At 46.8% G+C, this 26,603-nt stretch overlaps 2 protein-coding genes across 5 annotated transcripts in view; one reads left to right on the top strand and one right to left on the bottom strand.

Moving 5' to 3' along the window:
• Positions 1 to 129: 129 nt before the first annotated feature.
• LOC144110710 (putative peptidoglycan muropeptide transporter SLC46) lies at positions 130 to 25,956 on the bottom strand. Of its 4 annotated transcripts, XR_013309910.1 has the most exons (7): positions 17,503 to 17,728; positions 14,376 to 15,405; positions 13,419 to 13,655; positions 7,221 to 7,304; positions 5,828 to 5,984; positions 3,117 to 3,258; positions 130 to 3,065 (listed from the first exon to the last, which is right to left on the bottom strand). XR_013309910.1 is itself a non-coding variant. In XM_077643766.1 (6 exons), exons 2-6 carry the CDS (start codon positions 15,358 to 15,360, stop codon positions 3,174 to 3,176), a joined length of 1,548 nt encoding a protein of 515 aa, XP_077499892.1. In that variant the 5' UTR covers positions 15,361 to 15,405; positions 25,585 to 25,956; the 3' UTR covers positions 130 to 3,173. The 4 variants fall into 4 exon arrangements, 3 of the variants coding, with proteins under 3 accessions (XP_077499892.1, XP_077499893.1, XP_077499891.1); XM_077643766.1 differs by lacking the exon at positions 17,503 to 17,728 and adding an exon at positions 25,585 to 25,956 and having other exon boundaries at positions 130 to 3,258; XM_077643767.1 differs by lacking the exon at positions 17,503 to 17,728 and adding an exon at positions 20,134 to 20,376 and having other exon boundaries at positions 130 to 3,258.
• Cln3 (CLN3 lysosomal/endosomal transmembrane protein, battenin) overlaps positions 25,038 to 26,603 on the top strand; it is a 20,611-nt gene continuing 19,045 nt past the window's right edge. Inside the window, exon 1 of the mRNA XM_077643770.1 lies at positions 25,038 to 25,299. Within this exon, the coding sequence (XP_077499896.1) occupies positions 25,191 to 25,299 (109 nt within the window). The 5' untranslated portion in view covers positions 25,038 to 25,190. The remainder of the gene's footprint in view (positions 25,300 to 26,603) is intronic.

The following is a 26,603-nucleotide window of genomic DNA, read 5'->3' as shown; positions in this document are numbered from 1 at the left end:
ATATTAGGAGGAATCGTTATTGTCCTTAGAATTTTCTTTTTTTGCAGTATTCATCTCGCAAAGGACTTTCACGGTTTGGTGCTGTTTTTTACTTGACATTTTCCTTGTGGCAACAGACGACACCTCGTAAGTAATAATTCAAAGGCCAGAAACAAAGGCCACTACTGTTGCTTTTCTCTCTTGGAGCAGGCATCGTGTGGCCACGTCGGGCTGAGTGCACAGCCAACGCGCATTTAAAAAGAGCTTAACCTGCAAGTCAATCACGGGTAGCATATTCAGTAATGTGCGCTGTCGAGGGTTCAGTGTGTGTTTAACATACCACGGCAGTGGAAAGACCGTCGGCCTTTATGTGGCTTTTGTTCGAACATTGCAGTAAACTTGGAGATATAAATAGTGCTAGTCCAACCTTTTGAAAATACAATTTTAGATCATATCGACGCCGATTATGCCGGATTTTAATTCGACAGCATTTAGCCTGTCGTACTACGTGGAACAAAAAATTCCGGCTTCTCCTTAACGAAGTTACCGGGGGCAACGGGAGCGCTAGTCAGCCCCGCACAAAAAGCTAAACCAAAGAAGAGGCAGTAGGTTGGATAAGGCTACAGATAGGCACCTACCCACGCTTACATAAACTCGGCAAGATGCACTCTACACAATGCACCAACGAATGTCCGTTGTGCAAGGACAAAATCGACACTCGGGCACGTAATGTAGACCTGCCCGCAGGCAGAGTTAGACCCGAAGTTGACAACCCGAGTGTGACGCAGTGGGAGCACCTGCTGGCCAGTGAGGGGAGACGTACAGAAGTTTCTCGTACGTCGAGCCACGATGGCAGCAACCAGGTGCGTGCAGCTTCTTGGTCCTATGGTCGACTATAGCGACTAGCGGCCTGAAAGGGCCGCCAACACCTCTAAAATTGTCGAAATAAAAGTTTTCCACGTCCAAGGCTACCATGGAAGGTGGCAACCTGCCCACTGGATTGTGAGCGAGCGGCCGACCGTTGCCAAATTCAATGCAGTAGCCAGCTGCCCACCATGGTTTTGCGCATGAGCCTTACGGGGGCTGAGGAAGAGCAGCCTGAGTCTCGCAAGCCCAAGCGGTGGCTGTGTTTGAAACGGCCACCTGCCGGTGCAGGAGAGCATCGCTTAATCACTGCGCCAGTAGGAGTATGAGGACTCCCCGCGATCTATGAATGGGATTGAGAGGGTCGTGACGACAAACACAGCGCGACCACCAGTGGATCAATCAGGGCACCGCCTAAGTTGAAAATGTGAGGACCCGGAAAATTTGGGAGTTGGCCCCCAATTGCTATCGCGTTTTCTTCTTTAACAACGTGGTTAAGAAGGCCCCCAAGTTTTTTCTTCCACATTCTGCCCATAATCTTTTTTGCGCTTGTCCAACAGGGTGGATTCTAGCGTATAAAGATGCGATCGCCATGATCTTGATTTACAAACCTATTGTACTTATTCCTCCCGCTGATTTTTACTCCATTAATTTTGAGTTAGGGAAAGGCGCATAACCGAACCCTTGGATGAAAGGACACCTCAATCGCGGTTTGAGCGACATGGCGGTGGTTTCCGCCTAATCCGTAATACGTTAAACGGCTGCCGTTGTACCTCCTAAATTTCTTTACTATTTGGCTTGCACAAGGCTATTACAGCTTTCGCTGTACAATCTTCCCGCCAGTCGATTCAAACTCGTGACAGCCTTATCGAAATTGGCAAGTTTCCACCATTTTAAAGTGAATGGCGATGTAGCGTGGCCTCGGGGATACGCAACTTAATAGCAGTGTCGACGCACTAATTTAAATCTGGAGATCGGCTGGTGGTGGTGACACCTGTATTTCGTATTTTACCTTACAAAAACTCCATTTTCGGTGTCAGTGGTCTCTGTGATTAGAACGCAGTACCCTGTCGAAACAGGTGAACTTATATTTGTCCTTAGTGACCCTTTAAACACCACATACTATTTGCTACCCTCTCTTACGGGCGGAATTTTTCAGACCCAGCCGCTGATTGGTCGCCGCCAAAATTATACCTGTGCGAAATCCATCAGTTTTAGCGGGGCGCAGTGGGCATGCGCTGGGCTGTGCCACGTGTATGGCAACTTCGACGAAGAGAGAGCAGCCATCTTCTCCCTGTAAGTAGCGGCACGGCTAACGCGAGCCTGCTGCTCGCCTTGTTCATTCTATATAACTGAGTTTCAAACACCTCCTCTGCATAATGCACTACACTGGATTCGATCCAAAAAATGAAAGACAACGTGCTTCATATTCCACACTGGGTCAGCATGAACTCCTAGGTGGGGCTGAAAGCTGGAAATGATTATATTATATACGTCGCCACATGCACTATCCGTTGGTCCGACTCGGTCGTACTCTGAAGTGGCGCACTGGTTTTTGCACTGTCTCTATATGGCTTCAAATCTCAAGGTCGTCGTTGATGGCTTGAAGCGTAGACTAGAAGCACGTAGTGGAACGGAGCAAGAGGGTCCCTGCGAGGGCAATGCTATCTGAGGCTCCTCCTGAACGCCCTCAGCAGTGAGTGGCGGCGCTCGGCGTCTGGAAGCAGCGGTTGGGGCTGGTGGATGTGGGTCAGCACAACTGGATGAGCCCGATTCCTGCCCACATCGTTTCTGTCGCTGTTGGCCGCCTGCTTGGTCTGGCTTTTGCTCTGAGCACTGGACCATAGCAAAATCCCGCATTGCTTTGTGGGGCTAGAATAGCTCGCTTCCAACAAGTTTCGGATTCGGTGGCATGGTTTTCCCTGCTGACGTGATGCCAGGTCCTTACTGCTGCGATCACACACCTTTGCGATATGGCTCCATCATTATGAGGCACCGATCACTTTCAGGTTGTTACCGTACGGGCTCGAGGCGCAGCACTGTGATTCGTGAAACAAGCATTTTAAAACGAACGAGCAAGCTGCGGCGAGTTTTCTTTCGTTGATCAGTCTAATAGTGAACACTCGGCGCGCTAAAATTCATTCTGCACTCGATGCTGACGTCGATCCTTTGAGGGGACTAAGTCGGAGAGCTGCACAATGCCGTCGCTCGCCTGCGCACCCCTCGGTCTTTCAGTCCCTAACGTCGTATATCTACATGTGCCGACGAGTGCCTCCAGGTAATACGCATTAATCCAGAGTTTCCTGCTGTAGTGATCTGTCCGACTGTTTTCAGTCGTTGATCGGTCCTGAGGAGACCTCAGTCGCGGACATGTCCTGGTATTTTATGCTGTATCTGTGCAGCTTGGTCACATACCTGCGAGGAAACAAAAAGAAGCGTGGTACTGTGAAAAAAAGTTACTGTGGCCCTTTATTACGGCGTTAGCATCGAGGCACCCTAGCTTTTATGCGTGCGGAGCGCCCCCTAGGGGCGTCGCTCTCCAGCCATTGACTCGCTGGTTCACGTTGCGTGCGGCTCCTCTCTGCTTTTCATCCTCGTTGCTGCTCCTCGCAGCTTCTCCTCGCGCTACCTCAATACCCTCTGGGCTATGTCTGCGCTCCATCCGGCCTATGTGCAAACGCTTGATGTTGACAGCCACTACTACAGGCCGGTAACCGCCGCCTTAAGAGCTGGCGCTATGGAAGCTGCACTCAATGGCGATGATGTAATTTTCGGGGAGAAAGGACAGGTGGTATAGGACCTTGACTATATATAAACTATTTAAATTCTGGATGCATGTCCTCACGCGAAAATCCGCGCCTCCAGTTCCTCCTTTTGTAGCGATAGCTGCATTACGGTAGCATTTTGAGCCTTCAGCGTGGCGGCGCCGCCACCCTGTGGCTGCTCCGCCACGCTGTCACGTGGTGCGGATCAGCTGCTAGCTGCTGCCGGGCGCGGCGCACCGGCGAAACCGAGCTGCCATAGCTGTGCGCATGCGCCGTGTCAAGTGGGACGAAGATGAAGAAGGAACGCCCAGAGAAACGAAGCGGCGAACGATTGACTTTGCAATTCAACTGAGCAAGTTCCAATCGGCCAGCTGTACCTATCGCTCACTGCAGGTTTAGCCAGAGCTAAACCACCGCCAATTTTTTTTTATTAAGATGCACTGCGCAGACCTTTATTTAAACCCCATTTGCTAGCTACAAGTCTACTTCAACTACAAGTACCGCTTAAGACTTTGCACTGCTGTAAGTCAGGACGCGAAAACAAAAATTCTCCGTGTTTTGGGAAGTATGCGGGTATCTAGCCGATATCTGGCGCGTCGAGGCAGTGGCGGAGCAACGATGCCGCTATACAGGGTGTTCAAAATTAAGCTTTAAGAATTAAAAAAAATACCTAAAGCAGTACACGAAAGTCGTTACTGTAAACGGGTTATGTGGTCAGGCAGACAGAGTGAGAAAAATTCTCATCGCAACCGAACTAATTTACTAATATTGATATTTTAATCACTGCAGTTAGCGTACATTTTTGCACAGAAAACTTAGAGGCAGTAGCATTTAAGGACTATTTTATTTTTTTCACATTTAGTAGTGCGCCTGTGTCCTCCGATATGCACGTCTAAAATGTCAGCGCAAATCTTGTAAATTGCACATGCGATACCGAGGCACTCAGCATGAGGCTCCTCCCTTGTATACAGACGAATTTATCCAGCCAGCACCATACGCCTGTGCCATGCCTGCGCGTCCGCTTCCTGGTGGCATGCAACTGAAGTCAAAGCCCGGAGATTTATTGGGGAGCTGCGCAATTCGCACAGTTCCAATTAGGCCTTGTATATTTATCCAAGGATGCATGAGACGAGAGCGATGAAATTTAATTTTTCGCTATCATTATACCTTCCACTTTTGACAAAACCTGTAGATGCCTTCTATTTAGGACTTCTAAGGTACGAAAGTAATCAGCCAGTTATTTATTCTCAACGGGGCGTGTGTGTGTGTGTGTGTGTGTGTGTGTGTGTGTGTGTGTGTGTGTGTGTGTGTGTGTGTGTGTGTGTGTGTGTGTGTGTGTGTGTGTGTGTGTGTGTGTGTGTGTGTGTGTGTGTGTGTGTGTTTAGTATATAGTTTAGTTTATGGGGGTTTAACGTCCCAAAGCGACTAAGGCTATGAGAGACGCCGTAGTGAAGGGCTCCGGGAATTTCGACCACCTGGGGTTCTTTAACGTGCACTGGCATCGCACAGTACACGGGCCTCTAGAATTTCGCCTCCATCGAAATTCGACCACCGCGGCCGGGATGGAACCAGCGTCTTTCGGGCCAGCGCAGCCGAGTGTCATAACCACTCAGCCACCGCGGCGGCTTGTGCGTGCGTGCGTGCGTGCGTGCGTGTGTGTGTGTGTGTGGGGGGGGGGGGGGGCAGGAGGGAGGCGTGGTTTTATGCTTTGATAACTTGTGAACATGTAATGTGTAATGAACCACGGACGTAGTAGTATAGGCAGTGGAGAGTTTCAGCACAGCCAGAAAGCCGTTTGGTGAACGCGGTAACCCATTGCCGTTGCTCCCGCTGCCATGCCTGCCTAGCCACATTTGTCGTAAGGCCTCAGTTACCGTAGTTGCCCTACGGCGGTCGTAAACTCTGTGTACCGCCGTTACTAAAAATCTTGGTAGAACGATTGCTGTGTTGATGGTTGGTTGAAAAATTGTGCGTTTCAGTCCATCTTTTTGGGCACTTGAAAAAATTGACTAATTAGAATTGCATTCTAATGTTGCCCGTTACTGGGATAAGCCGCAAACATACACCCGGGGACTCGTTTCTTCAGTACTTTTACTATGCCTGCGATGCAATACACAGTTCTTGACGTGGCCTCCGTGATTCGCAAAACGGGAAATCCCGGAGGCCATTTGGACCCCCAAGACCAAAATCTGTGTTGCACCCCATTCTGTACAACGTACGCAGTGAGGCCAATGGCGATGGAGGTGATGACGGCGATCACAAGGTAAGGCAGCCCGGGCAGGAATCCGATGGACCAGTTGAATACGGTGGTCAGCAACACCTCGCCAGCAATGGGCACCACCGATTCGAACGAGGCCAACAGCGAGAAGATCTTGCCTGCAACAAAGTGACGCGAACATGTTTACTGGAAGAAGTGAAAAGAGTACTTCATCCTTGACATGCAATTGCATGAGCGAGGTTGGGGAGGAGACAGTACTCAGGGTAAAAAGAACAGGAATTAGGGTCGGGAAAAAAGTTCAACCTGGCCCTGGAGCTGCGCCCGTCGGAGGTACTAATAAATAAATAAATTAAATAAATAAATTGCAACAGGGAGTCAAGGACCTGCTTAGCGCGGGCCAGACGAGGATCGTTTGCGAAGCTCCGCATCGGGCTGATGTATATCTAACGCAGAAGAAACTCAAGTTAGCTGGCTGCCACGCCCCCATGTGGCGTTCAGATCAACGTTCTGAAGCTGTGCTGAAACTATGTATATGGAGAATATGGATACGTTGTAAGGGTGGGCCACCAGTATTTGATTTCCCGGCACATTAACGGCACTGCCGTCTGTCAACCCTCAGAAACTGTCCGCAGAGGTGACGAATTGGGTTCTGATTCGGAGCTTTGGGATTGGCACGACTAAAGAACTGTTCCGTATGTACGTTGCTCAGACCGTGATGCAGCATCCTGGTCGTGCATACAGTTGTTCGATTCCTCACGTGTCTTTGTCCTTTCTACGCAATCTCTCTTCCACAGGAGCTGAATTTGCTATCCCTCCCTCCTTTTCGCCCCTTCTCCATTCTCTCGCTTTCTCTGCGGGGCTGGGCAATTCGCAAAAATACTGAGAGTATGGCGTTTTTTATCGTGCATTTAATGCTCAGCGGAGCCTCTTCTAAACTCGTTTTTTTCGTTTTTTTTTGCCTTGTTCTTCTTGGCGTTGGGTCATTTCCCTGGACTTATAATTTAATACTTTTTAGTCCCATTTAGTGCCGTTTTGCCCAGTGGTATGCCTTGGGGACCATTCTGTAAGACGTATTCTGCTGCCACTCAGTATTTTACTGACCAGATTTGTGCTATCTAAAGCAATACTGCCTGCGGTGGGTGTTAGTGAAGAGGTCGGTGTGTCTTGGAGTTAAGATACCGAAACGATATAACACACTTTACGCACGTACAAATGCCAGTTGTGTTGTTTATGATGGCGGTCAGTGTTTTCAATAACTCATCGCCAGCAGATATGTCAGAGAGCTGTTTTTTTTGGGGGGGGGGGGAGATTGTGAAGGCCACGACAAAAATATAGATTAGGGGCACAGAACAAGGCGAGCCACAAATTTTGGAAGTGGTCGTGGCGTCACTCACCAACTTCGTCGGCTCCCACGAGCTTGGAGAGGTGGGTACGGATTCCCACCTGACCCACGAAGGAAGGTAGCCCCACGAGGCACTCTGTAAATATGCAAAGATACGTTCGGAGTAGACAATATTTTGTGCGGTCTCAATATATTGTCTGTCTCTCGGATATCTCCTAGAAGCGTTCCATGTATTCATCACAGTATATAGAAAAATCTCGTTAAATAGAACTCTCTCAACTTGGACCGACGCTTACGCCCCGCCATAATCCCGTTTATGAAAAGAATAGCGATTAGGCTACACTTAACTCGAACAAATTTAGGTCTGTCCATAACTCGTAGCCCCAATGTTGCTTTGGCACGTAAAAATTCATTAACCATTAACCATATAAAGGTTGGTTAGTAGCTGGCAGATGGAAACCTGGCAAGCACCTGAGCATTTCGCGTATTTCCTGTCCCATGTAGGCATTTTGTTTGTACCGCCTATGTCAAAACAACCAGGCAACAATGTTTTCTTCTAAGCCATACAGTGGAGCCCAAACGGCACCCCTAAGACCAAAAGGTCTCGAAAGGTGAGGATAAGGTTGTTGTTTTTTTTTTTTTACCTTACATAGATTCAGAGCTTAAGGGGTGCCATAACTCAATCGGCACTGGCTCTCTCATGGACGTCCTGTGGACGTTTAAGACGTCTGCATGACGTCAAAGGAAATTCCGGTGCCCGTTCAGAAGTGCTCCGCCACACGACTAAGAAAAAAAGCCCGTTAGCACTTTTTGTCTGTCAGCATAATTGTTGATAGCGGCGGTTATTTAGCCATCCACAACATCGCTTGTCCGTGCGACGACCTTTGGTGTTGGCAAAAAAAAGTCACTAGGAAATCTGTAGATGTCACGTTGGTAAGCACGCAGAGGCGAGAGAGCTCACGTTATGGTTGCCAACGGCGGCACCACAAACTGATGGCCTTGTCGTTGTGTATCAACTGCATAGACAGTCTGTGTTTATAATGGTATAGTAACAATTACTTCGCGAAATTTAATTAACATTTCTTAGATAGTAAGTGTCGTTACTAGTATTTGCACTGAGATCAGAGCTGTCTTTTACCACCAATGCGTATGCATATAACGGAAGACATATAGGCTACCCTTCGACTTTGTCATGTCAGAAATTAGGCAGAACCAAACAGTCAAAGCAATGTATACTTAGTTGTCAAGTCAAATATGTTGTTATCATCACAAGGAGCATTTATATTAATTCATTACATGGGAGCTTAGCAAAGTCAAGCTGCCTCTTGGTCGACTATTGTGGCTGGGGTTCGAGCCATTTGCAAAGACCACTGGTTACGATGCTGGCGCCATCCTTCAGTTCTGCCCGTTACGCTACATATGAGGCAAAGACACCCGTGACTGTGTCCTTACGCGAGGTCGCGGGCGCCCCTATCGGAGCGGAAAACCTGAGGCTCGGTGGAATAAATAGGCAGACAAGGGGAGCTCTTGACTGAAGCACGTGCTTTCCGGTAGCGCCAGCATTCACGCTTTGTGTGTGCACTCTCGCCTGAAGAGGCCATTGCGTGAAAAAACAAAAGGAGCCACTCTAATCAGTGCTTGCTGCTGTCGACACGACGCCACTCGCTGCGAGCGCGAACAATGCGGGTGCGATAATACCACGGACAAAAAGTTGGCGCCCTCGGTTTCGACAACTCGTTGTTTGACGAATTTTTGGCCCACTGAAGCCCGGCCGCCATCCTGTATGCCAGTTCAGTTCGCGTGCGTTCACGCGGCATCATTTCAACGTAATCGCCGTCAGGGATGTCTCATTCGGAGAATTTTTCCCTGTTTAAGAAATTTTAAGAGCAAAATGTAGCAAAAGGGGAATTTTTATTATATGTAGTCGAGGGTTTGTCGGCATACCGTCCGGTCAGGAATCATGGTGATGAGGAGTACTGTCACTGGCCAAGGTCAATAAAGGTGGAAATTTTGAGGTTTCGGGAGCACTACGGCTCCCTTGTTTACTATGCAGCAACCGGCGCACGGATCCGTTCTTTTGTAGCACTGGAAAGCGATTTAATGAGTCAGCATAAATAGCATAGATTTAATGATATATGCCAAATCATTAAAAACGCTTTTGGGTGCTACAAAAGAACGGATTCGTGCGCCGGTTCTTCATAGTGAAAAAGGGAGCCGTAGTGCTCCCGAAGCGTCAAAATTTCCATCCTTATTGGCCTTGGCCAGTGCTCTTTATGATATGTATTCAGGAACTTCTAAGGAATGAAATTTTCTACGTTTTTCTTTTCTTCAAATCACTGGACTTCCTTGAGAGCTGCTGGCAAAAAATAGCCAGAAATTGGGAATTTCGGGTCTGGAACATCACTGATCGAGATGTACACTCTAAACACGAAAGCACCTAAATGAGAGCAGAAAGGGAGTAATCTGACCTCTAGCATACACTCTTTTATAGAATGGATTGCGCTAGACGACAGCTCGCTCCCTTATTATTCCTTTCTGTTTAGAGTGTAGCTGACCGTTCCTCGGTTCACCAAAATCATCCCTTTGGAAAGGACGGATTTGAAACTCAGCCCAGACTATAGGTTCTGCGAGAGATGTGAAGTTTAAGGGCTTCGCGTTTATGGCGGAGCATGTGCTCTGCACTTCGTATATACACGTGTCTAGAGTTCACCGGAAGTCGTTTCTCCCAACGGAAATGCCTCTTCAGTGCAGTTTAACCGTATAGCACACAGAATAGCTTTCTTTTACGGTGACAGCTGTGTCGGGGACGTTGCTGTGGTTTTTCGGCGTTAGTGCCGAGCGTGGGAGGAAACTCGAATGACGTCACACTGCCATGACGTGACACTTATAGCATGGTACAGTAAGAATGCCAAATACATGTGCATGCATGAGGTTCACCAATACCTACTGTAAACTATACTAGTTTCTTCTTTGCGCTATGAATTTTTGTTGTCGAATTGTTGTTTGTCGTTCCAGCAAGGCCCATTATGACTAAAAAATAGCTGTTCGGATATTGTCTTCGATTCAAAAGAAAACGCTGGAAATGTAGTTTTCCAAAGTTTTCCTTTGAACCTTTTTTCAATAAAAATAATAAAATGCTCTATTTCTATAAATCATATTACTGGCGGGATTGCGTCTGGAACGCGACTGTTTGCGGACGATTATGTTTTATACTCCAGATAGTCCGTTAAATTCGATTCCACACAGCTCATGGATGCATTGATAGCTGATATTGCTCCAACAGAATGTCTCTAAATGTGAGGAAAAAAAATTCGTCCACGTATGCTTCGCAAAGAAGACAAGCTAAATAACATATCAGTATCCCGTAAAGGTGAAATGATTTGGTCAAGAACTACGCATAAATATCTGAGAGGTTTTTTTTCTTTCTGAGAACTGTACGTGGTCGGTGCTTAATAAATTCGTAGCTGGCAAAGCAGCTAGATCCTACAGCTTTCTTCAACGTAATTTAAGCTTGTAAGCAAAGAAGTTTACACTGTTTACAAGGGTTATGTAAACTTGAACGTATCCAATCTATTGCTGCCTGATTTGTCCTTGGCCTGCACGATCCCTTCTTTAGCGCGAGCAGCATGAGAAGGAACCGAGCTGAGTTCCACTGAGGGAACGCCGTATGGATGGCTCTCTGATCAAAACTGTTTTACTCAATTAATCTTAACCAAAAGGTAACTTTATCCTCATCCTATTTGCATCCGCCACATAATGTATCTTCCCGAGTTGACCTTTGTTACAAGGTCCAACCATACAGCGCTACGAGAAATATTTTTCGTCATTCTTTCTTAGTGCGGATTATTAGCGAATAGGATTCACTGCTATGGCATTTGATGAGTCTGAGTACTGAGGAATAGCTTCTATCCTCCGCAGTAATTCCAATGTCAGTTTCATGTGCGTGTGCGAAAGAAAATAGCGTATAAACCCATCGTCTTCAAGCTATACTACAAGCGTTCTACTTAGGGTTGCGCAAAACATTGCTTGGACAGTATCATTCGCTTTAAAGGGATCCTGGAGACAAGTTTAGGTTGGGCTGTATAAATAGGGTATAAGCGTTCTAATCACAAACAGACCACTCTCCCCAAAAATCGAGCTTTTATAAGCTGGCAAATACAAAAAAAAGAAGCAACCAAAACAAAGCTGTCGCCAACACCGGCCGATTTCGCATAGCATACACTCTAAACACAAATGCGCCTATTTGGGAGTAAAAAAAGAACAAGCTATCCTCTAGCGCGCTTCATTTCGTAAAGAAGTGCTCTAAAGGACAAAAATTATTGTGGGACGATAAAAAGAGCGAAAATTAAAATGTCCCTGCCCGTAGCTCTAGAGGACAGCTGACTTCCTTTTTGTAGCGAAAGGTACATTACGGTAGCATTTCGGGCTTGCAGCGCGGCGGTGCCGTGGCTGCGCCGCCGCGCTGTCACGTGGTTGGTCACGTGGTGCGGAGCAGCTGCCTGCGCCGTGGCTGATCGTGTGGTTCGTCACGCGGTTGGTCACGTGACCAGCCACGTGGTGCGGAGCAGCTGCTGCTGCCGGCGTCGAAACCGAGCTTCCACAGCTGTGCGCATGCGCCGTGTCAAATGGGACGAAGATGAAGAAGGCGCACACACAGCGAGACGGAGCGGTAAAGACCGACTTTGTAATTAGATTGAGCAAGTTCATTCGGCCAGCTGTAGTCGCGTCACTCCAGGTTTAACCAGAGCTAAACCACAGCAAATTTTTTATTCCTTTGTGTTTAGAGTGTAAAACGCGCGTGTGCACAAAGGGAGTGCGCTAGAGCACAGCTTACTCCCTTTTTACTCCTTTTTGTTTAGATTGTCGTTACGAGTATTAATCGACAGGGGGGGTAGGGGGAGATTTGTGCATTTCATCGCGGTCTTGAAGCCACCTCGCCCGATTCCGCCTAGTGTATCCTCGGTGGTGGTTGTGAGATGCCATAGCTATATATAAGGAGCTAGGTTTTAGTGGTATAGAAACGGCACTCGTGACCACAGAACGGGAAATGCGCGCACATGATTTCAGGCGCATGCCGCGAATAAACGTTCACGAGCGTCAACGAACTTTCTCTGTGCGTAGCCGCTTTTACGCGGTCGACGCCTCTGAGTGAGTCACACCGATGGCTTCAAGGCGGAAGCAGGTGGCGCATCGCGAATGACGCGCTCTTCATATCTGTTTCGTCGTAGCATCGCTTCGAGTTCCAAGTAAACCCGACCAGAGAGGAATCGCATCGGGCCGAACCCTCTCCGTAGCGCATGTCATGATGCTTAGATTGGTAATTTTTTTACAGAGAGAGCTACAAATGGGATAAGAGGTGGCGGCGTGGGATGTCGTGATCGGAAACTCCAGCGACTGCCAGCTGATCAGTGAATCAGGTTGTTGCTGTAGTTGGCACTCTTACGTAGAGAGGAGACGAGGAGGAGGGCATCGTAGCTATCACTGTCGCATCTCCACCTTGGAGCAAGCCAAAACATTTCTGGGAGTTTCCCCTCACTCTCTATCTGTCTCTCCGCTTTGTGGCTTTATTTTCATTACAGCAAGAAATACCCTGTATGTTAAATGCATGCAGATACGACCATGCACCGATATTTTTGCGCAGGTTTAATCGAAATCAGTTTGAGGCCCCGCCGCTACACTGGATACCGCATAGCACAGCTGAGGCTTTGGCACTGGAATAGATTGGCGAGTGAAAGAAGCATGCTATCGCATTTTCTCCGCGTCAATCCTATTAACCGCCCCTAATTTTTTTATTTTTTTTTTCGGGAGGGGGGGATGTCGGTAAGCCCTGCTGCTCACAGTTTGAGAGTGCCTGGCCTCATAACCCATTCCTATTTTCCGCGTAATTTATCATTGTCTCGATCTGTGGTCGGTGCATGGCCTTGATAGATGTGTTTCCTTTCAACTTCAATCTGTTATGAAGTGACCTCACCGGATGGTTTGGTTTGGTTTATGAGGTTTAACGTCCCAAAGCGACTCAGGCTATGCGGGACGCCGTAGTGGAGGGCTCCGGATAATGTCGCTCACCTGGGGTTCTAACGTGTATTGATAACGCACAGCACACGGGACTGTAGCATTTCGCCTCTATCGAAATACGACCACGGTGGCCGGGATCGAACCCGCATCTTTCGCGTCTGCAGCCGCCCGCCATAACCATTTAGTCGCCGCGGCGGCTGACCTCGCCGGAGCATGAGTAAAATGTACTACTCACGCAGGTAGTAGAGCCACTCTTCGTAGGCCAACCCGAGGATGATCATCTGCGCGGTCGCGAAGCTGACACCGACCACGGCCATAGCGGGGTCGCTGATCTTGAACACCTTCACGAAGAGGTAAATGATGGGCGTGTTCAGAGCAACGCCGACCACGGCCGAGACAGACTGCACCGTCGAGTAGTGGGACACCGACCAAGAGTACATCTTGCGCACGTAGAAGTACGCGATGCCCATGGCTGCGAAGAGACCGAGCATGCGCACTGCATGGTTGGCGCGTAAAAGATAGACATCTTTACAGTGCAAAACGAACAAGGGGAAGGAGGGAATAAGCCTCAGTCCGCTCACCAATGTTACGACACGAACACTTGTATTCGTATGGGCCTCTCGTTGAAGCGTTCGTCGGCGGACTCCAGCTTCCCTACGGTCCCTTGTCCATTTTGTGCTGTCTTATTATACCTAACCAAAAAAGGGAACAAGGGGGGGGGGATGCCTCAAGGTGGTTGCCAACGTTTCGACAATAGGACTTGTCTTGTCTGGGCTCAAGAACCATCTACCCAACCTCACTCTACCATGGACTTGATGCACCCAAGTTACATCATATTTCTTGAAGCTTTATCTTCTGTCCGCTGATGCGAACATTAGTACCGTTAAGTGCCTAACGATGTCTTCCAGGAATCGCACTGGAAATCTCAATTATCCTGGCAAAGTGTTGCTACTCATAGAAAGGATGCCATAGGCTAGGCGCGAAGGGCGTTGCTGTAAGTCTGCATGCCCTTGAGTTTTGGAGGTACATGACTTCTCACACTTAAACAATAGTCACAAATGTCCTAAGCGCTTCTGTATAGCGACAGCAGCGCAGAATCCGCGACTCGCGCTGCAGGCTTCGTGACTTTGATTACTATGTGGCCCAGAGCTTTCTAAAAGCACTGTTAAGTTTCTTGAAAGCGTATACTCACATGCCAAGTCGAACATGACGCAGCAGATGGCCCCAAAGAGACACCAGAGCTGCAGCCTTCCGCTGTTAGGCCTCGGCTTCATGGCGTTCCTGACACTCTCGGTCAGGTTCTGCAGCTGGAAGAAGTTACGAAACCTAAGCGACAGTCCGTCTTTAGCATGGTCGGGCTTCATGAGGTTCTTGATGGCCACGAAGCTCCACACCAGTCCAAGAGCCGCGATGGCGAACGACGAATAGAGCACCGTCTCCCAACCGAAGCGGCCGTACAGGAGGCCTCCGACATAGCTGCCCAGAGGCGAGGACAGCGATATGGTCACACTGATGGCGAAGAACCTTATGCGCCTCCGCTTCTCCTTGGTGGTCAGCGTCGCCTCGCTGCAGACTGCGGTGAGGACGCAGATGGGGCCGCCGCACAAGCCGTCTGGAATGGCGGTCAGGATGTTCACATAAAGCGCCATCCCCATATGGTACACGGTAAAAACGTCCAACAAGGTGCTGGCCAGAAACCCAAACGTGGCGGTCACCAGCGGAGTCCGGTAGCCGTATTTGTCGCACCAGGGGCCGACGAAGATGGCGATCACAGCGGACGGCGTCAGCAAAACGACGGCTCGCATCATGCTGGTCATGCTGGCAGCCTTCTCGGCCATGTCCTTGAACTCCTCGAAGTCGTCCAGGTGGGAACACACGCTGGCGTTCAGGGCAAGGTCATTGAGGCAGGACTTATGGATGAGCAAGTCCTGGAGTGCGGTGGAGCTCATCCTGCGGGCCACCAAGTAGAACACCAGGAATATCTCGAGTCTGGCCATTAGCACGGTCTGGACTGCTCGACGCCAAGTAGAGACGCAGCTGACCACACTAACGTCACTGCTGCGTTTACTCTCTTGAAGGATATAAGGCACTGCGTTGGGTTCTGCAGAGTCGTTGGGCGAATCAGAGCCATGATGGGGCACTGTGTGCGGCGGTTCCGTGCGGACTTCGTCGGCCATTTCGAGACTTGATGATGGGACCGCTCTCAGGATACCTTCTGTAGGCTTGGGTAAAAAGAGAAAAGGCGGGAGTTTGGGTGTAGCATCGAAAAGTGCACACGTTTAACGGCAGTCTCGGCACCAGACGTCTTCAACTTGTCGAATGTCGGTTAACAATAAAACCACACTCTCGATGCAACTTTCACTGTGCTCTCGCGCCACGTTCAATCCTTTTGGTAATACACAGAATGTTCAGGAAAAGGTACAGGTGGTATCGTCCTCAAAAACGAGACAAAAAACTAGCCGCGGGTTGGTTTCCCGCTGTTTAAATTGAGCAGTTTCCGGGTATCATAGCAGGCAGCGAAGGGAATGAAACGTAGCGATTGGTCACATATAGCAGTTATCAAAAGCAGGAGCCTGAGTTCACTACGAAAAAATCGAAAAGGAACGGAGCACTTAGAGTTTACTTTACAGGACGAGCCCCGTGATCATGTTCGGTTGAAGGTTTAACACATACGAATTCCGCTACTGGGACATCTCGCAAAACGTCAGCTGTTTGCGAGAAATGTTTTCCTCACGCACGGAGCTAATTGTTCGGTTAAAAGACTGGCACTGCAAGAAGAAATCAAATAACATTTGCTACACCCATGAGCAGGCGCATATAGCTGTATAGGTATAGCTGGTGGAACCGATAAAATCGGAGCTTTAATCGGGGCGTTGTACAGAGCAAGATGCATGGCGACACCAAGATAAACCAAAAATTCTTACCCCCCGCCCCTTACCCAGTATTTCTAAACCAGTACCACTGAGTAATATATTGACGCGATAGCGTTAAGGCCCTGTTACGCAGAAAATGCGGCGTCGGCGATGTCGGCGTCGTGAGCGATAAATAGGGTGGCGTAGAATGGCCAAAGCAGCCACCCCCGGAGAAGCGACCTAGGTGTGCAACGTATAGGTCACTTGACCATGGGGGGTCATCACAACCTACCCACCGGATTGTCAGCAAACTAACCACCCTGGCAGGTGGCAGTTAAAATAATGGTTGATCGTGAGAGGTTACTGTAGAGAAGAGCAACTCGGGTGTAAGACCCACCGGTGGCAGCACCTGCCATCGCAGGGCAGTGGCGCATTCCTTAACCGCTGCACCATTGCGCAAGAAGTGCTATGAGGACTCCCAGGAACATTTGAACGTAAAGTTGAGAATGACAAATTCCGCATATATGGGCATTAACTCATTAACGCTATCGCGTCATATCCTTAAAGTGGAGCTTAAATGTCCCCTCCAATTTTTCATGCAGATGCAGGGGCCTGCAGAAGGTCATGTGAGCAGATTAGATGATAAAAACTGCTGGGATATAATGGTTGCGGCTGGCGCAGAAATTGGAGACTATTGGGAGCGGCTTTTATTCTACGGTGCACATAACCATGACTAATGATGATGATGATCGTGACCACTGAATGATGCACATGCTGGTGCTAAGTAAATATAGACAATAGACGTCCGGTATCGTCGGAACTGTGAACAAGTCCGATAGTATACTAACCGGTGAATATATAAGCTTCTGCACGGCTAGTAATTCGGAATGAACTGTAGAACTTAGCTTCTTACACCCCTCATATAGCATATTTGATGGCTGTATACATGAATATTATTAGTTCAATGGCCAACCAGGCTAGAAAGCGGAAAAGTGCAACCTCTATCTCCGGTGGGAACGGACTGTCTCAATAGTATCATAATTATGTCAGTGGCTTTGTCGTTCGGTTGTTGATTTCAAGGTAGCAGGATCGAATCCCTACCGCTAAGGCCGCATTTCGCTGGAGGCCGATGTGAAAACGGCCTTGTTCTGTGCGATGCCAGCTCACGTTAACAGGAACCCCAGGCGGTCTAAATTAACCTGGAGACGGCTTGTCTCAGAGCCCCATGGACTACTCCAGAATTCGCGGAAGACAAGTTGCGTGGTCGCTGACAAAGACGCGTTTTATAATAACAATAATTTAAAGTCTTGTGGTCAGTAGCACAGTGCCAACTGGTTCATAACTCGCGTATCGCGGTAAGACGAGTGCTTACCAAACTCTTGGTAACGTGAAATACTGCCTACTTCGAAATATTGCTTTAACTTTGATAAAAGAGAGAAAACACTGTAATCAATAAAAGAAGCATACCTAATCAGACAAGGCGTCGCAGAAGTGTCCTAAGGAAGGTTCCCGGCTTTTCCTGCGCTTGATGCATAAGCGCGCCTGCCGTTCTTTGCTGTGGGGTGTACAGGTAGATACGCAACCTTCGCAGTCAGCTGAGGCCCGATGCTTTGCTTATCTCTCCGACGTAGGCGCCCGCAGTGAGCAAAGAAAAAAAAAAGGATACAGGGGCACCCTTGTCGAACACGGAACGAGCATATAGTTGGAGGGCCAAGCGAAAGGGGAATACGAGTGTCCCGTTATCGTCGGAGCACTCCTTATGAACTTTTCAGTAGAGCCCTGGGATAACGCTTTATCTAGAAATCAGAGAGGGAGAGTGGAAAGAGATGGCAATCTGATCCATTTTCAGGAAGAGTTTCTAACATTTACGTTGCGCATGGTAGAGAAGTTCTTTCTTTCTTTCTCTCTTTCTTTCTTTATCTCTTTCTTTCTTTCTCTCCTTCTTTCTTTCTTCCTTTCTTTCTTTCTTTCTCTCCTTCTTTCTTTCTTTCTTTCTTTCCTTCTTTCTTTCCTCCTTTCTTTCTTCCTTTCTTTCTTTCTTTCTTTCTTTCTTTCTTTCTTTCTTTCTTTGCACACCAACCACCACTCGAAGCATGAGCGAGTAGCTAAGATATAACTGCACCCGTCGTTCACGTTTTCACCAGCCCAAGTAAAACTGTTCGTTAATTCCCAAAGCATAAAATTCTCTAGAAGAGGATAAGAAAGTGGTTGACAGCGCATGATCTTGAACAGGCGACTGAACAATCACGTGACATTGTTCAATGCGGGCTATAGAAGCCATTTCTTCTCCCGTGACCGGCTTGTTACGCGTACGGCTTGTGCAGAATTGCTTTTTTTTTGTTGTGCACATAGATGCAATGGGAATCATTTTTCACAAGGGCGAGTCTTTTTTAGTATCTTGTAGGAGTATACTATGAACTGCGGGTGCTGAGGAGCCGTTTTACAATTGTCGGCGCCCGATTTTATTCTGATGTCACAGGGTGACGTCATGCTCACGGGACGCTCACAGTGTGAGCGTGCTGTCACTCAGTCGCTCGCAACCGTGGCTGAGAAGATTGGTGGAATGGGGGGGTATCCCAAAGCAGTAATCGGAAGAACGCCGCGAGCGTCGCCGCGATCGCTAGTGCTAGCGACGAACGCGGTAAACTCGGGAGTCGCGCGTCCGTGAAATTGTCAGCGGCGGCGGTAGGACCCCGATGGGCAAGCTCACGATGCGATAAGATGATGAGATGACGGTATCAGCATCAGTAAGCGCACGCCTGTGAAGCCGAAGCCTCCGGACGCAAGAACCAGGAGAGGCACGATGGTGCCACTTGGGGTGTTCGAGCATCAGTTAACGCGTACCTGTTATGCTTTGCATAGTTTTACATTAATCCGCTTATTCATCGCTGACATCATTTACAGGCGGGGTTATGCGACGAGGTAGCGCTGAAATGCGCAACATCTTTGGTTGCGCCTGGTAGTTTTTTTTACAAAGGGTGCGCCTCTGTTAGAGCAATGTATGGCCCGCATACAATGACATCATGCCCAGACTTACTTTTAAACGAACTCACACGTCAGAAAAATATATGCACAGACGCTTTGCTTCTACAGTCAACCAAAATTCATTCGTAGCGGCAGTATTTCAGTTATATTTAGGGAAAACGGAAAAATACATGCGTTCTCTTTTGTGTCAGAGTTGGACCACGTCATTTTATTAATGCACTAGTATTTATATTGTCTCACAAAACATTCACCGCTTCTCTGTCACAAATTCCCTCATTGGTCGGAGAAGTCACATGACCCTGAGACGTCATCACAACCAGCTCACCATTGCAGGTGCCAAGCTGCACACTGGATGGTGAGCAAACTGCCCACCGTTGCCAAATACGATGCAATTCCCACCTGCCCACTGTGGCGCTGCGCATGAGCAACCTGGGTCTCACAAGCCCCACAGGTGGCCATGTTTGAAACAGTCACCTGCCAGTGCAGTGGTGCATTGCTGAACCACCGCACCACTGAGCCAGGAGTGGTATAGGGAGTCCCCGCGATATATGAATGCGATTGAGAGGGCCGTGACGTCGTCAACGCATTGTGACCACGAGAGGGCCAATGATAGGCCACCGCCAAGTTTGAAAGTCTATAAGAACCCCCAAAATCTTGGAAGTAGGTCTAGCCTAGATAATGAGTAAAGGTGGATTGGTGCGGATTAGTGGGTGGATTAAGGTGGATTCATGGGACAGATTAGTATAATCCCATATGATAATCATACGGGAGGTACTCGAACATTCTACAAAGTTATGACTCATGTATACCACATAAGCGCAATGGAACCGGTTCCAACCTGAGTTTTGGCGGGAAAACCGCAAGAATTACACTATATTCACTCATTGCAGACACCATAGCCGGCAACCTAAATATTTTAGGAAAGTTGTTAAGAAGGCCTCGAAGTTTTTAGCTAATTTATTTACTCACTTATTTACACCTCAAATGCCTCACGTTGGGGTATATTGCATGAGGGTTATATGATTCATGTACGATTCATGTACGATCCATGTACGATCCGTGTTAAAGAAAAGCATTAATTCGCAGTTCGAAAATTGAGACAGCGATGCTCACCTCAGCGCTGACTGTGAACGTTGCAGCGATGCTCAAGGCGCCGTTTCCCGCATGACAGTGGAGCCTTCAGTAATGTGCACCTCTCCCTTCTGTTTTGTTATCTGACAACTCTCTCAGCACGTCGATGCACCTGTTTCTGCCTAGCATCGATACTGTCTGCAGTGCGGACGCGTTACCTGTAGGACGTCCTGTATTTTACTGTCTCTGCGCGCTCGCCTCACGTGTCTCCAAGCTATTCCTGCAGCGCGGGCCCCTCTCTGCGCATTCGTTCACGAGGGAACATGTGCGCTGTCTCCTGTCCTCTCTAATAAACTCTTCCTGTCGCGTCATGACGCAGAGCTAAAGAATGTTTTGTTATTTTTGTTTAACGTTGATTGTCTGGCTGGCCCAATGCGCGATTATCAACGTTAAACAAAAATAACAAAACATTCTTTAGCCCTGCGTCATGTGCGCGAGCCCCGCCGCGGAGGCTCAGTGATTAGGGCGCTCGACTACTGATCCGGAGTTCCCGGGTTCGAACCCGACCGCGGCGGCTGCGTTTTTATGGAGGAAAAACGCTAAGGCGCCCGTGTGCTGTGCGATGTCAGTGCACGTTAAAGATCCCCAGGTGGTCGAAATTATTCCGGAGCCCTCCACTACGGCACCACCTTCTTCCTTTCTTCTTTCACTCCCTCCTATATCCCTTCCCTTACGGCGCGGTTCAGGTGTCCAACGATATATGAGACAGATACTGCGCCATTTCCTTTCCCCAAAAACCAATTATTATTATTATTATTATTAATGCGCGACCGGTGCGGTGCGTTCGCCAGAGCTTGCACTGACACGTGGCGGCAGCAGTTGTGAGCCTTCCCATATAGTGTCCATTTCTCAGCGGCGCGGTAAGCTGGTATGTTAAAAATTTAATGGGCGAATGAATGGATGCTAATAGCGTCCTTTTTGAAACCGCATTCAGTGACTGTGAAACGGTGTGGTGGCGAGTGCCACCAGGCGGAGTATTTTTCACTGCATGATATATGAGTGTGTTCAGATAAGGGCTATAATTCAAATCTCGTGAATAATTTTTGTTTGCGATTAAATTTTCATGTATCATGGTCACATGCATGCACTGAAAGGAATGAAGCTCAGTTTTAAAGAAACGTGGTGTTATTCTCGAAAAAAAAAACCGTATATCACAAGAGATGGAAAATGTTTTTTGACATCTCGCGAAGTTGCAAGTTTGGAGCCATGTTAAATACACACTAAACTTTTGTCGTACATCAGTATTTTCTCAGCAAATTTTTGGAGCTTGTACTGTTTGAAACATTAGAAAACTTTTTTATTTTTGTTATGGCACAGTTTTGGAAAAATATCTTAAACTTTGCACGTGCTGCGAAAACGCACTTTTCAGCCTGACTTTCTGCCAGGTTGCATTGAGATATCACCGCTGAATCTTTTAGCATTCCGCAGGTAGTTTTCCTCAGTTCAGGCAAAATCCATAGTTCTAGATCAGTAAGCTTTTTCTTAAATAGCACTTTAAAATTTACCGACATTCAAAAACGCCATAAATGGTCACATTTTATTTTTAAAAAATCTATCCTCTACGAGTTTTTTTCTCTTAATTTTCAACAATCCTCAGTACTATCCCGAATCTTTAATAGCAACCGTCAGATGTTGGGATTTTGCACTGACTAAATATGGTTACATTTTATCTCGCGCAATATCGAATTCCTTGTGAACGTAAAGGCACATCGGTAAATGCTTCTGGTAAAATCGGTTCTAGACTATAGGGCTTCACCTCCTGAGGGCCTCCTTCCAATTTGAATTAATGACAAAATATTTTTCTCTCTTCCCCTTTGCCAAATGCGTTGCATGTATGTGGCACGTGAGCACGCACGCACGCACTCTCTCTCTCTCTCTCTCTCTCTCTCTCTTTGGGATAAGTTATAATGGTGATAGTGGGGTGGCCAAAAAAATTAGTCGTAAGGAAAGGAAAGACAGAGTAACTATCTCATTCTCACTTTTCGGTGGACGCTTCAGGTGCGCCACAAAGGGAAGGATGAAGGAGGGTTGTTTTGCTGGAGATCTCCTCCTGCAGTTCTGTCACCATGTCTTCTCCCTATTTGTTCAACCAGCAGCGCCTTCAGTACGAGTGCGTAAGCTGAAGGTATGTGCCCTGGAAGCTTGAGGTAGAGGTGGAAGAGAGAGCTAGATGGAGGTGGAAGCTAGGGCTAGGTCCTTATTATCACCCCCAAAACCCCAACGAGATTCTCAAGCGCGTCTTATATGGTTTAACCGAGGAGGACACAGAAATTTCGCAGGGACATCTAATTGCGTTACGTGTTGGCAGTGCGATAGAATTAGAAGATCCTTCACATTGAGTTTCGCGCCATCTTTGATGGTTGTGTTTGCGAACCATACATACACATGTCTGCACACAACTAGACATTTCTTCTGGTCCTCTAGATTGGGATTAGACGTTTCCCAAGATGTCTAGAGGTGGTTACCCAGGCGCAGTGGGTATTATCAAAACGCACAGTCACTTCCGGTTTGGTTGACGTCACTTTCTGTGTGGTGACCTCACGTCCGCTTCTGGAAATAATGTGATGGACGGAGGCTGCCATCCTTTTCTGATGTGGCTACCAACGATATCTGGTTAAAAAACTGTCCTTTCTGGGACAAATCATTGGATCTAACGCACTACGCGCATTAACTGCCATGAGTCGACGAAGCCTGAAGGCGCTTTAAAAGGAGTAGACACCAGATTCCCAAGTTGCACCGAATATCAATATAATGAGAGCAGTGTTAGGTAAGTCGCGATAACATTATATGTTGCATTTAAACGTTACATCAATTATAAAAATTAACAAATAACGTCATATGTTATATCAAAAACGTTCGTTCGACATTCTAAGTAAACATTTTTTTTTCTAATGCGCACATCGAAATGTTATCATAATGTTGTGTTGTATAATAAACATTAGCGTAACGTTCCAAATAAACATTGCATGAATATAGCCTTGTGAATGTTATTATAACGTCTGATTCATTATTTTAAAACAACATTACAGATACATTTCAAGCACAGGGTTCGAGAAATTTTCCGACTGTTGTTGGAGTAAAAATGTTTTCAACTAGCTGTACTTTGTAACTGCATGTACAGCCCCTTCAATTTCTCAGAAAGCTTCCCAGGTAGTACCTAACATTAGAATAGTGTTATAAAAATGTTATGGAAGCTGCAGTAATGCTACATGTTCCATTGTAATGTTACATTAACGTTAAAATTAACATATAACATTAATTGTGTGTTATATAGAGAACGCTATTTTAACGCTCTAACGAAACATTGTTTTAATATAGTATTCGAAACGTTATCATAATTTTAGCGTCATAAATAGAACAACATTACAAATATATTTCGAGCACTGACTTCCAGAACCTTTCTCACTGTTTTTACAGTAAAGATGTTTTTCAACTAGCAGTACTTTGCAACCACATCTCTTAGTGCTCACCATAGATTGCGTGCACGGCCCCATTATTTTGTCAGAAAAACTTTGGTTATTACCCGTTCGCCACTATCACTCATGGGACATCCCTCAGTAATGGGTATATAAGCTTGACTCCATGATATCCGTTCGGAGGTGAGTGAATACGAGTTGTATGTTGCGCTGTACAGTGGAACTGAAGTGTCACAATCATTGCTGGGTCTTTCAAAACGTTGTAAGTTGTGTGCCAGCACAAGCAGTGGGCCTGCATGCTTGTGCAGGGCTGCTTCACCATTTTGTTTACATGTTTTATTAATGTTCGGGGAAGGTATTCTAACGTTTATATGTAACATTACAATAACATCAGAAAAAAGGACATTAAGCACATTGAAATAACGTTTGATCATAATAAAAATCTAACATTACCGTAATCTTTCGGTGCTACCAGGGATTTCTAATTACCCATTGTTGGTCTTTACAAAGTGCTGTGATGTTTTGAAGCTGACCAACTGGTGGGCCGGCATGCGTGTGCAGTGTTACTGAACTTTTTAAGGATGCTAAATGCACGTTATATTTATGTTGTTTAACTTTTTCATTAGCGTCGGGGAAGGTTATTCTAACGTTTGTTTGTGACATCAAAAAAAAAAAAAACGTTAGGATATAAGGACATTACGAACATTGCAGTAACATTTGACGAAAACAAAAATGCAACGTTATTCTATTTTTCAGTGCTGACTGGGTTTCTTCAGAGTACTTTTTTTTCAAATCTGGGGTGATGCCTACAATATGAGTAAATATGAAAGTCATCAGCGCTTAATGAATAGTTTTAACTGAATTTTTTTGTCTGTAGTTTCAGTTGCAGTTTTAATTGCCAGATTGCGACATTATAGGTTCGTACGAGATTACGTATGTCATACAGAAGCTGCAATGTAACAGCTGCTTCGTAGTTTTAATTCATTCAAACTTTTACGTTAAACTGATCCAGACGTCGCAATGGTAACAAGAGAATATTACAACCGAATTGAAGTTCTTTCATGCCTCACTTGCTCTGGCGCTCATTAGTTTCAGTCCCACCGTGCGGTAAACACGGTGACTACGGGGAGGGAAACTGTATGGTGCCTAGAAATGAACTGCTACCGTACGGCAAATGTGTCTATAGGCAAGCCTCGCAACGATAGCAACTGCAACGCGTTACCGTATTTGCCGTACGCATATACATTAAAACTTGTGACGCAGCAAATCTTTCTCAACTGCTGAACAGAAACCGAAACTGCATAAAAGAATACAAAATTCATTCAGTTCAGGTTGAGCATAGGTAAATTTCACGTGGTGATTCACGTTTAATAATGTTTTGTTCATCATTCAAAAGCAAAAATACATTGAAAAATGTTTGCCTTCCTAATGTGAAGTGCATCAAGAAATAAAGCATCTACGGCCGTTCATAGCCTTATCCATAGCCCAGTTGGCTCCGTTAGGAGCGTAGTGATGCAACAGCTGTAGCTGTAACGCTCTTTGATAACGCGCAAGTATGCAGCCTAGCCCTGTGAACTATTTTCTTGGCAGGACGCCTGCACATTTATGATCGTCTAGTACTTTATGCTGCCTGCGAGGTGCGCCGTCTTCGAAAGGAGCGAAATGACTCCGAATCCTGCAACCCAACTTGACTGTGTCGACGCAGTGGAAGAGACACCACCTGTGCCGAGAGGTTCAACTTTCGTTTTTTTTGGGCTCTAGTGTTTGTCGCTTACTGTCTGTCACTCGCTGGCTGTGACAACGTCGCTTACGACGCACCGCCCCGAAATACAGAGCAGTCTCGCTTTGTAGTCTGTTCACTTCGCTTGATTTTGTGATCAAACCACCTGAATTATGTGCTATCAAAGCACAGTGAAAAGTGGGCGGTCGCTACAAGTTTCGTTGTATGAAACTTGTGTTCTGAGGAGTTGCAACGTCAATAGTTAAACTTTGGGGGACCAAAAGAACAGATACTTACGACACGTTGTAAACTCGGTGTGTCAACTGGGGCCTGGCATGTCGTTTAGCAGTCTTCAGTGTTGTACGCTCTACACGATCGTTAGTTGTGACTGTACTCCGATATAACCACGCCTCGTTTAGCGCCTGTATACTTCGATCGCTACTTTCGTGGTGCCTTTCGTTCGGTAGCTTGAACAAGGCGGATATGGGGGACACAGCGTGGATGCGCGAACAATAACATTGTTTTGTTTGTGTATTTTTTGCCTGATCAGCACGTGCGGGATGTTGTCATTGCTCTGAAGCATTTTGTGGCTGTGCATCCTGCGGAAATGCTCATGCATGCGAGTCGACCTTTGTAGATCCGGCTTATGTACCCCACGGATCTGTCTGGTTTACCAGTACTTTGCAGATAAATGTAATCCTGAAAATAGCAGCATTGGGCGCTTTATTAAAATATTTCCTTTTATGGACTAGCATATTTGTTGTGTGTGTGTTCTTTTATTTCTGGTGGTGGAACCTTTTCGTGGATGGAGATTGGTTGATGGGACCCTTTCGTGTATTGTGGCGATAGGTTTTTGAGCTTATTTCATTTCACTATCCCACGTGTAGTCACTTATTCGGCAACCTGTGAAGTGCTGCAAAAGCGTGGGTCTGCATGAATCTGGGCATCAATGGTAGGACGAGTGCTGGCGAATGTTGGTTTTTCCCTGATGCCATGTGCCTGGCCGTGCTTTGGATTTCTTTTTTGCAAGACAGTGTTGGCTGGCTATGATCATTCAGTTTGTTGCAGTGCTTTCGTCAGGTTAGGTTAAATGTGCACTTGTTTTTTGTGCATAAAGAATACAGAAGTGCTTAGCAAATGGATTAGCTTAAACATCAGCCTTGCTGTTAAAAAAATTGCCTTGACCTGATGGCATTTAGTGAATTTCTATAATGCTTTGTATCGTAGGTCTCTAAATATTTTTATGTTTTATGCTCTAAGTCTATATGTGGTGGCAAGATTTTGAGCGATTTGGGAACAGCCAAAGTTCAGCCTCT

Source organism: Amblyomma americanum, chromosome 11 (assembly GCF_052857255.1).
Source record: "Amblyomma americanum isolate KBUSLIRL-KWMA chromosome 11, ASM5285725v1, whole genome shotgun sequence".
Lineage (NCBI taxonomy): Eukaryota > Metazoa > Arthropoda > Arachnida > Ixodida > Ixodidae > Amblyomma > Amblyomma americanum.
This window is presented reverse-complemented; position numbering and strand designations above follow the sequence as displayed.